Source organism: Carya illinoinensis, chromosome 4 (genome assembly GCF_018687715.1).
Source record: "Carya illinoinensis cultivar Pawnee chromosome 4, C.illinoinensisPawnee_v1, whole genome shotgun sequence".
NCBI classification, from domain to species: Eukaryota; Viridiplantae; Streptophyta; class Magnoliopsida; order Fagales; family Juglandaceae; genus Carya; species Carya illinoinensis.
The window spans coordinates 12345036-12358779 of record NC_056755.1 but is presented as its reverse complement, the minus strand read 5'-3'; the positions used below and the strand labels follow the sequence as shown (position 1 = coordinate 12358779).

At 35.7% G+C, this 13744-nt stretch overlaps 1 protein-coding gene and 1 long non-coding RNA gene across 2 annotated transcripts; one reads left to right on the top strand and one right to left on the bottom strand.

Moving 5' to 3' along the window:
- Positions 1-3467: 3467 nt before the first annotated feature.
- On the bottom strand, positions 3468-4130 carry LOC122306248. Its single transcript, XM_043118682.1, has one exon. It carries the CDS (start codon positions 4128-4130, stop codon positions 3468-3470), a length of 663 nt encoding a protein of 220 aa, XP_042974616.1.
- Positions 4131-5897: 1767 nt separating this feature from the next.
- On the top strand, positions 5898-7933 carry LOC122306987. Its single transcript, XR_006241600.1, has 3 exons — positions 5898-5933; positions 6348-6417; positions 7694-7933. It is a non-coding gene; the product is annotated as an uncharacterized LOC122306987 (long non-coding RNA).
- The last annotated feature ends 5811 nt before the right edge of the window (positions 7934-13744 follow it).

Genomic DNA, 13744 nt, shown 5'->3' with positions numbered 1-13744 from the left:
TCAAAAGAAAAATGTTACTCTCACCTACAGTTGATTCCGATAAATTTTTTCTGTTTAAATTAAGGAAGTGTTTTTTTAATCGTGTTCTGAAATTTTTTTAAAAGGTTTAAGTGAATAAAAAAAATAATGAAAAAAGATTAAAAGAAAAAGTTTTCTCTTATCGGGACCCGTCTTGTGCTCAATTCAAAAACCAAATTTTGCCGCACCTCTACCCTCCTCCCTTCTCAACCCTCAGATTTGGCCAGGGCTCGACGCACCTCTACCCTCCTCCAACTTCGGTTCTAGTCGCACACGCCCAACTGTTAACCATCGGGTAATGAAATTGGCGCAACGATGACGAAAAGCAGTCCCGTAAATGTCTATAAATCATAAAAAACTGAACTTTCCCCTAGCGCAGATCAGAAACCAGCTGGAAAAAGAGTAACTATAGGCTATAGCCTTGCTCATTCCCTTGTACCAAACCGAACAGCAAAACTTCTTTTAACTTCAATTCATAAGCTAATCCATGAGTTGAAGTAACTCAAAACTGTTAACCCTGGCAAATTATCCACTCTTTAGGGGGTTTCTCACATCCATACATATGGGTATAACACTCGGAGAATGGTAAACGATAGAAAATGGAACCTTCAAAATCTACTCAGAGAAGGAAGAAAATTAATTTCACATTCATCCCAATGGGGTGTAACATTGTGAAAATGGTAAACAAGAAGAATGGAAACTTCATTATCTTATCCACTATTATTGGCAAAGGTACCCAAGTTTTTAAACATCCATATATAAAACAACCGACTTTAATTTATAAATAGCATGTCAAAACTGTGAGTTCTCAGTTCGATATAGTAGTAGCTTGCTCCAAAAGAGGCTGATCCCAGATTAATGCCTCCCAATCCAGTTTCCTCACCATTTTGAACCTCACCTTCAATGTCACAAACCCAGCTTCGGGAGCAACAACACCAGAGGTTTCAGCTCTATGGAGTAAAAACACACTGGCACCCATCTCTGGGCTGTGGAGTTTACCTAGCTGTTACCAACACTCGGAGAGGCATCAAGAGTGATTTCCCCTGCAAGGAGGATGAAAATAAACAAAACCAAGTAGTGGCTGAATTCGAGGTAAAATGCTCTGTGGTCCCCCATCCCTCACATGCCCATCTCCTCGAGTACTCCGCACGGTAAGGCCACCCCTATCCATCACCTCAAGTCGGTGGAGGTTGGGATTATATGAGTTTTGGTAGGCCGAGCGTGCGGCAAAATTTGGTTTTTGAATTTCAACAGCAAAGTATGAAGATCACAAGCAACTGGGTGAAGGTTAAGAAAAAAATAAAAGAAATTAAAGTACTCACGTATGGGTAACGGGTAGTACCTGTATCATTACCCTAATGGGATTACCCCTTTGAAGTGTCTTCGAACACGTTTGGATACGAGTTATTCTTAGCCGTATATATTAAACCATTTGAAAACTTTTTGTTTCATATCTTGTCATGTCCAAACATGCCTTTAGATTTTGACAAAATCAAAGCTCGCCCATCGCCATAGATGAAGGGATCATAAATGAATAAAAACCTGCAAGCATCTCTCCTTTGAGTCATTGAGTCATCTTATATTATCTCTATTTTATTTTGTGCATACGTCGCATGAAATACAAATAGATGAGTCTCAAGAGAGCCATGCATGCAGCCTGCTATAATTTTAAAATCTTAGAAATTTCACAAGAAGAATTTTACAAACATCGTGTAATTAATGATCTAATTCACTAAATTTATCCATACAACTCTCGTGCGTAGATGTTAAAAGAATCCTGTCTAAAACAGTAAAACCTCCTAAATATATATATATATATATATATACACACACACTATCATTTCTCTTTACCAAATGACCAGCTATACAAAATAATTGGCTAACATACAGCTGATCTCATTTCAATGTGTAGCGGAGTTCGATTCATTGCAGCAACAAGTTTAGCCCATTCCCGGATCCTGGCTTTCATGCAATAATCTCGGTCAGTCACAAGTACATGATCATGATCATTTTTTTGTTCATCCAGCAGATGTGGTGGCGGTTTTTCCAAGCCACCCTTCTCATCCCAGTCTTGATCAATCTTGATGCTGCACTCTCTGTAATCGATGCCTGCCATTGCCAGAGCTTCTATTGACATGATTGCTTGATCTCTAAGAAATATTCACTTCAGTTAATTTGTTTGTAAGGAAGAACTCGTCGCCGATCCCCTCAGAAAGATAGGCCACAATTACATATACATAAACATACACACACACAGATAAATATATATGTATGTATGATGGAATATTGACCTCCTATTCGCAGCATAGACGGGGGAAATTAAAGAGGAAAACACACGGCAATACATGCATTATTGTTTATATCGTTATACCCGTGATTTCAATTGTGTAAGCGCATACGCAATAAATAAAGCAGATAATACAATTAAGCACCTCCTCGACCTTCATCACACACATATATATATATATATATTAGATTATGCATGTGCGTGCGCGTTCTAAGTCTTGTTTGACTATATAATTTAGATGAGATGAAATGAGACGTTTGTTGAAAGTTAAATAAAATATTATTATAATATAATTTTTTAATATTAATTTTATTTTAAAATTTAAAAAAAGTTATAATGATAAGATGGAATGAATTAATTTAAATTTAGATAAACAAAAGAGGCATTAAGCTGATATTGAAGTGCACCTGAGCAGAAAATTCCACGCATGTATGTACAATCGTACTTCTAGTCCGCCTTCAAAACTCGTGATCATGACGGGAGATTGATCTTTTTCTTGGACCCCAATTTGAACACTCGATTATGAATTGGACGCTGCTACAGTCACCGTTGGTGGCCACCGTTAGGCAAAAAAATTTTTTTGTTTTTTTCATTTTTTTTTTCAAATTATTTTTTAATAGTTTTAAATATTTTAAAAAAATATAAAAAAATTATAATAATATTAAAAAAAATTTCTTAATCATTAAGAAAAAGAAAAAATTAAAAAAAAAAATTTTTGAGCCAGCGGTGGCCCCCAGCGGGAGCCACCAGCGGTGGCCATAGTGTTTTCCTTATGAATTTGTTTAATTGTTGAGAGTTTCTTGGAGATCGATATCTGATGTTGGGAATCACAATCAGATATGGACAAAACTTGGACTATTCAGACACAATAATTATAATTAAGTTGACCGATCGAGCACAAGAGTCGTGTATGCTTCAATCAGTATCTGTTTTAATTAGTACTACCCAAAAAGCGCTCTTCATCAAGTAGTCATACGCATGCCAGAATAAGCGTACGCATTTATTCCCTGAATAAAAATCCATCGGGTTCTTTCCTTTAAGCCTGAGATAGCCTCTTTCTTCTTTTTTTTTTTTTTTGAAATGAGAATTGACTTTCATTCATTCAACTTAGAAGGCATTACAACATTACTCAAATACGGACCACAGATACATAGTCTGCTGGTCAAAAAGGATTCTGCAACATTGAAATAATACAACTCGGAATTTCTTCCAGTTCAATAAGTTCCCCTTCAATGCTGAGGGCATTTCTTGCTAACACATGTGCCACCTGATTCGTCGATCTCTGAGAGTAAGCCACAAACCAGGAATTAAAACAGTTGAGAATTTCCTGTATATCAACAATTACCATTCCGGCTTGTCCCCAGTGTTCTCCTACTCCGTTGATGGCATTAACCACGTTTAGAGCATCCCCCTCAAGGAAAATATTTCGCAAGCCAATGTTAGATCCCAGCAATACTGCATGGAGAGCCGCGCATGCCTCGGCTAGGTGGGGGTCTGGATTAAGGAACTTGTTCTTTCTCATTGTGCCTATTACTTGTCCATCACTGTCCCTTATAATTACTCCAATACCCACTCTTTGGTTCTTGTGGTCGACTGCTGCGTCCCAGTTGATTTTGTAGTAACCGTAAGGAGGCGCTTTCCAGACCTGTAATGGTTCTACTCTTTCTTCCTGCATGGCTGGAATTATTTGCGTGGGATGTTGCAGCAGCTTAAGGTCTTGGAGTTTCTGATTGACTTGCTTCATTAACGACAAAGGGCTGGTAAATTCATTCTGAAAAATCACTTCATTCCTTCGCTTCCACAGTCTCCAGGTCACTACTGCCATTTCTACCAGAGTTTCCTCTTCTGCCGTGTCCAGGAGTGAGAACAACAGTTCTTTGAAGGTTTGGTTACTGATGTAGCTTTTTTGCAGTTTCCTTGAGCACATTCCCCATACATCCCGTACTGCTTCACACTCCCACAAAGCGTGTTCAATGCTTTCCACTTGTTGAGAACAGATTGGGCAACTGGGGTCTTCCACTACCTTCTTTTTGAAAAGATTCTGCTTTGTAGGTAGAAAGTTGTTTGATGCCTTCCACAGAAAAAGTTTCTCTGCATTTGGCACTTTTAATTCCCACAGAAATTAAATTGTCTTTTTACTGCAGAATAAATTCATCACAAAAAATTAGTTAATTTGTATCCTCATCTGTGTGGCTTATTTATTTTTATCCATTACTAAATATGTAATTCCCACGAATATTTTTAGTCGTAAAAAAGCTATACATATTTTTAAATAAATTAACATCCCCTAAAGCTACACCGTTTAAGTGCAAGTGCAATACTTTTTCCCCAATTCGATTTCAAACTTCTCTCGATACTTCTCTCCCGTGTTCCCTCTCTTCTCCTCAAGCCACAGCCCAGCCGCCGCCATCACTGCAGCGCCACGCCACCATCTCCTCAGCCCAGCCTCCCACGAAGCCTCTCTCTCCCTGATCTCCTCTTCCTCGAGACCGGCCAAGTTTCCTCTCTACTTCTCCACGACGCTGTCGCAACCCGCATACCCAAGCCCTAAAACAAAACGCATTTCACTATCTCCTTCAGCGCCGCCCCACCCTCGCCCATTTCTTGTTTCCTTCTCTTTGCAATCATTTTTCTAGGGTTTCATTGCAAGAGACATAGCTCAGCGGCAGGAAAGCTCCAAGATGCAGAAATGGGTACTTGGGGAAGAAACCCTAATCTCTATTGCTTCTTTACATATTTCCCAAATGCCTATTATTAAGGACTTTGGTTTCTTGCTCTTCGAATAACATTTCTTCTGTTTCTAATTTTCGTGTTATTATTGCAATTTTGGTTGTTGAAATGAACATAACGAGAATCAAGGTCCACGAGTTTTGCATTTACAGAGTAATGAGGCTTATAGGGATTTCAATTTTTCCGATTGGTCATGATTGGGTGTTTGACTCTATATCTTCTTTCTATTGTTTCGTGTGACCAGCATGAAGGTATAAGTACTTGTTACTTGTTTTTGTAGTCTGTTGCATTGAAATATGACAAAAATGATGGATTTTTTTTTGTGCTTCAATAAGGTTTAAGGATTTCAGATTCTACAGTTAATATCTTAACTTTATTGGATGTGGTTTGGGTGTCTAATGGTAGAAAACTGTTAGATGAGCTATGTGTGTGTGTTAGACTAACATTTCAGGGGCACCCAGATTACTTATTTGTATGCCATATTGCTCCTATGCAAGAAGGGCACTGTAGGTCTGGAGAAGTAAGTTCTTTTTATCAAATCCATTGCAAAGTCAAATATTCATGTAACTTTTGCTCCTTAAAGTTCCATTGTTATATAATTGATGTTTGATTGTTTATAATTTTAATGTCTTTGCCTGCCAAGAACTGCAACAGACAAAATAATGCAGAGTAGGCCAAATGTATGCATGCTTCATTGTCCACTTTAATGTATGCATGCTTCATTGTCCACTCTGTAGCCCAGTACACTAAGGGAAAATCATCATTAAAATTTCGGATAAAAATTACATTATTCTAATGATTTCTTTAAGCCATGACAATAGGGGCAACCCCAAAGGCAATACTGAATTTGATGGGCTCAGATGGATTGACCATTTTTTATGTGAAAAGTCATCTGCAGGTATTACAACTTTCTTTCAAGTAGGTGTGCTTTAGATTTCACATGGAGTAGTTTATCTCAACTAATTTAAGACTTTGTATATGTATTTGATCCAAATGTAGGCTCCTTGAATATTTATACTTATTTTTACTCTTTTTAATATTGAGAAGATCTTCTGTTTTTAATATTGAGTTTGATTAATAGTTTTGATTATGTTTAACCTTTATGACTATGTTTTAAACTAGTGGATATGAGAATTTATTTTTTTTAACACTTTTCTTCAAGATTAATCGTCTAAGTAGGCAACCAACAATTTTGTTCAAACTAGTAGGTTCTAACTGTCATGTTGGTACTAGGCTAGTAACTTAGTTTTTTTTTTTAAAGAATACTGGCAGCTGTTTTATTTAGCAGTATAATTTGTCTTGAAAATTGCAGGTTCATGTACACTTCAAGCATTTTTACTGAACTTAGCAAATGGGTTTTCCATGAAAGAGGGCATCTCAAGGTTAGCATCTTATTGTAGTACTTATGTTTATGGGATCAATGATGACTAGCTTGGTGATTTTTATAAAGCAATATCAATCCTATTTATTTACCCTCCTGAAGCAACTTATCATGCACCCTTAGAAAATATCATTGATGCAGTAGCTTAGTTGATCATGTTATATTAATTTAGAAGTTCCAATATTCATATACTAGAGCAGGATATAAGTTAGAAGTTGATATTGAACAGCTAGGCATTGATGTTTCTTCCAAAGTAGCTCTTGATTCAGGGTTGTTCACTGGAAGTTTTTTTTTTTAAATGCTCACTTCAGTATCTTTTTGTATTCTTGCCTATTCTCAATCCATTTGTCAAATTAAATTACAGATATAGAAGCTCATCATAAGTCGCCGTTTATCTGTTTTTATTTATTGTTTGTAATTTTGAAAAGCTTGTTTTACTTTTATTATAAACAAGAGAAATTAGTTCAACCTACTGCTTGATAAGGTAGAATAAAATTCTGCTCTGTTTTGGTTTAGGCAATTTGGATTCTGTTCTGCTCTGTAACACTACTTGCGAGAAATTTCTTAATCAATCAAAAGTTCCTTTCCCTCTTGACCTAATCTTTTTGGAGCATAGTGTTAATTAGTCACATCTTAAAAAGCGAATTAACAACATTTAACCTTATCATTTTGGAGTATAGTGTTACATGATCATGCAGAGTACTTCTTAAAGAATTATAATAGTACTCCTTTCACGAATTAATAGTACTTTATAATTAATATTTAACCTTATCATTACCTCTCCCTGATCTCAAACAATATTTTAAGAATAGATATTATCTCTCCCTTTCTGACAAAAAATTGAGATTATTGAAGTTTTGCTATATATTATATATGAATTTTCATGATGGACGTTCAACATGTGTCATATTTCTGTAACCATATGAATATTTAGTCAAATGGGATGAAATGTAGAGTTGGATTTTGAAATTGGAGTTAAGGTCCGAATTTAAGACATGCTCTAGAACCGCAGAAGGTTTTGAAATTTGTCAGGCTACACCAAAACTTTGTGAAGACAACCTTAAGCAGTGTGTTGATACCAGACTTAATGGAGATTACCCTCCTAAGGCAGTTGCAAAGATACTGTGTTCCCCTTCTTTTTCACTTTGAAGAAGTAGCATTTGTTTTCTCTATGCATTTGTTTTCCCCTTCATTTCTTGCTAGTTTCTTTTTGATTGATAAATGCTGAACTTTAGTTGTTTGTAGGTCAAGTTGATTAGACACCTAATATTTTACAGGTAATTTGGCTTCATTTGTGTTGATGTTTGAGCATGGAATGGAGTTGGATAATGCTAAGATATTTTGAAGTGTTGGGATTAAGTGATGGAGCAGTTTTGAGTTTGTATGACATGATTTGGTATTGGTTTCTAAAACTTGAATGTATTGGGAATGGATAAGTTTGTAAAAACAAATGTAAATTTTTATAATATTTTCTTTTTAAATTATTGTACGTGTCAATTTTGATCTCTAATGTTGGAATACATTTATTTAAGCCAATATTAGACTATTTGTTATGATTATTTTTGGCTAAATCTCTCTTTTTTCTTCTTCTTATCTGTTTTTTTTTTTTTTTTGTATATTTTTTTCTAAAATATCTTAGCATTTTCCATGAATGTAACTCGTGGCATATACTTTTTACCACTATATGCTTGGTAGCTAATATGTATTTGCTACCAAATTATAGACTTTCGTGAAAAATGAACATTAGCAATCATACAAGATGGTAGGAAAAGATGGAGTTGGACAACAAAAAATCATTGTGTTATTTTTGGCACCACGAAATCTATTACAAACATGTTTTTGGCACAAAAAGATACATTACAAAAAACTTAATGCCACCATTTTTTTCATGAATATTATCGTGAGAATTGTATTATTTCCGACTAAAAAGATTAGTGGGTAAATAAATTTAAAGGACCATAAGGGCTTAAATCTAAACAATTTTTGCCACGAACCAAACTAGTTTTTACCACAAATTAGATTCATGCAAAAAATGTACATTTTTCCATGAAAAAAAAAATTGGTGGCAAAATAGTATTCGCCACTTATTATATGCCACTAACATCCCATGAAAAATTTTGGTGAGAAAAATTTGTTTGCCACTTAATCTTAACTTTTTCCGGCCACTCTCCTTTGTGGAAAAAGCCACAAAATGTTGTAGTGAACAACATGATCTGGGTTGAATTTTTTTGGAGTACATTAATGCATGTACTCCAAAAAATTAAAAAGAAAAATTATGAACAACATGATCTGGGTTGAATTTAAAAGATAAGCTGTCAATTGCATGCCCAAAAGTCTAAGATCATGCAGCTTGTGATCAGCTTGGCCGCCTGACGCATTCTATTACGTATAACTATATATGCGTGCTTGTGTGCCATTTGTTCTCCTGTAATTTCTAATTCTTTTCGATTCGTTAATGGCGAGAAAAATATTGCATGTCGCTAATATAATTATTTATCCGAATAAATATAGGCTCATGAAACTAGAAATTAACCACTAATATTATTAATTTCAATTCTTCTGCGCGCAGCAAGTTTGCGCACGAATTTGACTTGGCGCATTAGTACTTGTTGAAAAAAAAAAAAAGAAGAAAGAAAGAAGAAAAACACGAAAAGAGCGAATCTCTGAGAAACCCGTATCCTCCCTCTTTGGTGATTTCAGTGTGAAATACCAGGATCCAGTGTTCCCATTTGGGTGGTTTTTTTGTTGGAAAAGTATAGTTGCAAGCACAATTGTGCACTAATTTGTGCACCAATGTGATGTGATTAGTCAAAAAGTAGATTTTATTGAAAATAGTGTTAATTCAAATTTTAAGTATGAATAAATCAGTGTTGGTACGCAGATTAATGCGCGACTATGCTTGTATGTAGCAAAACTCTTTTTTGTTTGGTGGTTTCTCTGTTCCGGCCTCTATTTTAGTATTTTCCGATTCAAAGGTTGGCCCACCTCCAATGAAATCGTCATATCCTTCACGGAGAAGAAAGAATACGAGGTTCCTTCTTTGTGACCTAGATCTAGTACATAGGATAGACTGTAATAAAATTTCAAATTCTTTGCCTAGTTTCTATATATAGGAGAGATTGTAATGGATGAGAGATGTTATTGGCACATGCATTCAGCCAAGGACAATGATCAGCTTTATCTCTAACTGGAGGAGATGGAGCTTCAAGGAGAATGGGATGGGGGAATATTGGAGAAGGAGATTTTTTGTTCATGAAACGCACCGTTTCATTTTAGGCCTTCTCTCCTCGCATTCTACGAATTTGACTTTTTCTCTCCCGCCCAACCATGAAACGCCCCGTTTCATTTTTGAGTTGGCATGCTAGCTTGGAGTCGTCCTCAATTCATCCACTTATAAAATAGATTGAATCTAGACTTTTTAACATATTAAAGTAGGGTGTAGCTGATTCTCGCCATGTTAGAAAGCCTTTTAAATTTGAGGCTATATGGGTGGGTGAGAAAGACTATCAGGACATCATCAAAGGTGTTTGAGGAAGGTGTTCTGGTTAGGCTAATATGGGGGATGTTTCAGATTTGATAAAAGATAGTGGCACTGTAACTTACAGATGTGGAATAAGCATAGTTTTGGGCATTTTCAAACTCACTTAGCAAAGCATAGAGAGCTATGCATAGTTTGCATGAGAGGGGTCCAGAATTAGTTTCCTTGGAAGATTTGAATTTGGCAAGAGATGAGGTGCAAATCTGGTTGGAAAGAAATGTGATTATGTGGAGACAACATTCTAAGGCTCTATGGCTTAAAAGAGGGTGACAGTAACATGAAATATTTTCACATGAAAGCATCTTATCCTATATTGCCAACTAGGGGATTAAAACAAGGGGACCCACTGTCCCCTTACTTATTCCTCCTTTGCACTAAAGGGTTGATTTTCTTATTGAAAACTATTGGGCTAAGAAAAGATATTTTAGGGATAAAAGTTTGTAGAGGGGTACCAAACATAAATCATCTGCTATTTGCATATGATAGTGTTGCTTTCATCGTGCTGATGTGAAGGAAAATAGGAGGATCCAAATGTTGTTGGCAAGATATGAAACTGCCTCGAGTCAAAGAATCAATAAAGAAAAAATTGCCATTGTGTTTTGTTGTAATGTGAGTATGGAAACTAAGAATGAGATTAAGAATCTTTGGAGCAATTGTGAGATACAACAATATGAGAAATATTTGGGACTTCCACATGTTATTGGGAGGTCTAAAAATCGTGCTTTCCAATCTATAAAACAAAGGGTATGGCAAAAACTTCAAGCTTGGAAAGAAAAGTTGTTGTCACAAGGTGGGAAGGAAATTCTTTTGAAAGCAGTTGCCCTATCAATCCTTACATATACAATGGGTTGTTTCCTTCTTCCTTCTAGTTTGTGTACTGAATTGGAGGGGATGAGGTCAAGGTTTTGGTGGGGTCAAAGAGGTAATGAGAGGAAAATTCATTGGTTGAGTTGGAGTAAGCTGTGTCAGTAGAAAACTTATGGAGGGATGGGTTTTAAAGATCTAAGAAGTTTCATTCTTGCTTTATTAGTAGAGCAACGTTGGAGATTATTTCAAGATGACAACTCTTTACTGCATAGATTACTAAAGGCCAAATATTTTCCCCAAAACCAATTTCATGCAAGCCGGGTTGGGCAAATGTCCATCCCACACTTAGAGGGGTATTTGGGAGGCAAGGAAATGGTTAGTAGTGGGTTGTAGATGGGGAATAATTCCTTGTTATCGGAAGGAGTGATGGGAGGGGATGTCAACAGATCTAATTCTGTTGAGTCTTTATTTGTTTCCAATGAAAAAGTATGAGATATACATAAGCTACGATCTCTCTTCAATCCAAATGTAGTCTCAAATGTTCTTAAAATTCATTTATGTTCTAATAATGTAGAGGATAGGAGGGTGTGAGCTCATGAAAGAAATGGAGTGTTCAGTGTAAGAGGCTGTTACATATTTATCTTTAATCAGATTGGTTATAAGTGTGTTGAATCATCTAATGTGCAGGATCAACAAGTGTTGTACGTGGAAGCTTTTGTGGAAAATGAAAGTGCCAAACAAGATAAAAAATTTTGCATGGCGTGCATGCAATGATGGTTTGCCTACTGCAGCAAATCTCATGAAGAGACATGTGTTGATAGATGATACCTGCAGTATTTGTTTAACAACAAAGGAAGATATCAGTCATGCTGTGGTAAATTGTAATGTTGTTCAAGGTATGTGGAGTTCTTATTTACCCAAATTAAAGCTTGATCCTAGTGTGTCTTTGATTGAGATGGCCTTGCAAATCTGTAAAAGAAATATGCATGACAGCTTGGTTATTTTCTTTACGCCTGGAGTTTCTGGTTTAGAAGAAACAAATATGTGCATGATAAAGAGCTACTTAGTCCTAAACTGTAGCTGAGAGTGCCTTTGTGATGTTGAGAAGTCATAGCCAAGTTAGGCAAAAGACAAGGGTCCAAATTATGAAGCATTATAAGTGGCAAACTCCTCAATCTGACTGGCTTAAACTAAATGTTGATGCTGTTGTTTTTCCTGAATGGGATAAGGCGAGTATTGGGGCACTATTGAGGGATGATTCATGCAAGGTCCTTATGGCTGTGAGTAAAGTTGAGTTTCAGATGGAAGATTTAGAAGGTTTATAGCTGTTTGCCATCTTCAAAGGTTTGCAACAATATGCTACTATGGACGCTTCAAGACTAATTGTGGAAAGTGACAGTTTGTTATGTATTGAAGCTCTTAATGACGATAGCATGAATAACTCTTTGTTAGGGGTGTTATATCATGAGATAAAAAAACTTGTCATGTGTTTTGATCATTGTCTGCTTTCACATGTTTATAGGGAGGGTAATATGGTAGCTCACAATTTAGTTAGGAATGTTTTCAAGGTTAAAGGCATTGATGTTTGGTGGGATTGTATTCCAGATTGTATTTTTCAAGTTTTATGGCTTGATAATTATCTGTAATCATTTTTCGTTGATTAAGGATATTATCATTTCTATATAAAAGAAATATATATATATATTAAAGTAGGTTGAGTTTGTAGGTATGTAATATATCAAAAGCTTAGTTTTTCCAGCGAAACCAAAAGGATTATATATTTCTTAGTATAAAGTATTTTTCGTATTTTTATGTAAGTTAATGATCAATATGTAATTTGAAGCCATATAATATATAAATATATATATATATATAAATCATATATATATATTCTGCAACCAAGATCTCATTTATACTAAGATCATGAATAAAAAATGGGCCACTTAAACCTTAGATCTTGATAGAGGATGCGCGCATTACAATTAGGGAGGGGAATTAATCAATATTTTTTTTAATTGTATTGAAACATCACTGATTGTTCAGCTTATATAAAGAAATGGACTCCAGGGATTTGATCACTACTTGTTTTAGTTGGGGCGTGACTCGCGCGTTTATATATATCTTATCTAGCTCAAAATTATTTTATTTTCTGCACTACATGTAGCATGATCAAATACAAATAGATACGTCTCATCTACAGATCAGGCATGCAGCCTGCACCTATTATTTTTAAAAAAAAATTAAAACTGAATAATACAAATTTTACCACAAGAATTTTACAAACTCCATGTGGTTATACTACGAACATGATGATACAATAAGATCACTATATAATGTAATAAATATAATTACTCTCGTAGCTAGATGTTAAAAAATCCTGTCTATAATGTACGTCCACCAGACAAAAAAAAATTAAATACACGGTCATTTATCAAATGATCAGCTATACCCATTGGCCAATACAGCTCCCCTTTCACAGTCTAGCGAAGTCCGATAATTCATTGCAGCAACAGCTTTAGCCCATTCGCGTATCCTGGTCTTCATGCAATATTCTCTATTAGCAACATGAAATACGTCATGTTCATCTTTTTTTTCGGCCAGCAGATGCGGTGGCGGCTGTTCCAAGCTGCCACCCTTCTCATCCCACTCTTGATCAATCTTGATTATGCATTCTCTGTAATCGATGCCTGCCATTGCCAGAGCTTCTATAGACATTGCTGGATCTCTGAAAAATAAATATCCACTTGGGTTAATTAATTTGTTTGTAAGGAAGAACTCGTCGCTGCTCATCTCAGCAAGATAAAATGGCAACATAATTTAGAAATATATACATGTATCCTATTAGCAGCACAGATGAGAGAAATTAAAAAAGAAAACGCACGGGCATTGCATGGCATTATGGCGATCTATATCGTTGTACTTGTACCCGTGATTTCAATGATGTCAGTGCATATGCAAAAATGATCAAAAGCATCAAAACACT

Excerpts from the sequence above, each read along its gene's own strand:
- LOC122306248 (XM_043118682.1), bottom strand. The coding sequence starts at position 4,130 with ATGGCAGTAGTGACCTGGAGACTGTGGAAGCGAAGGAATGAAGTGATT.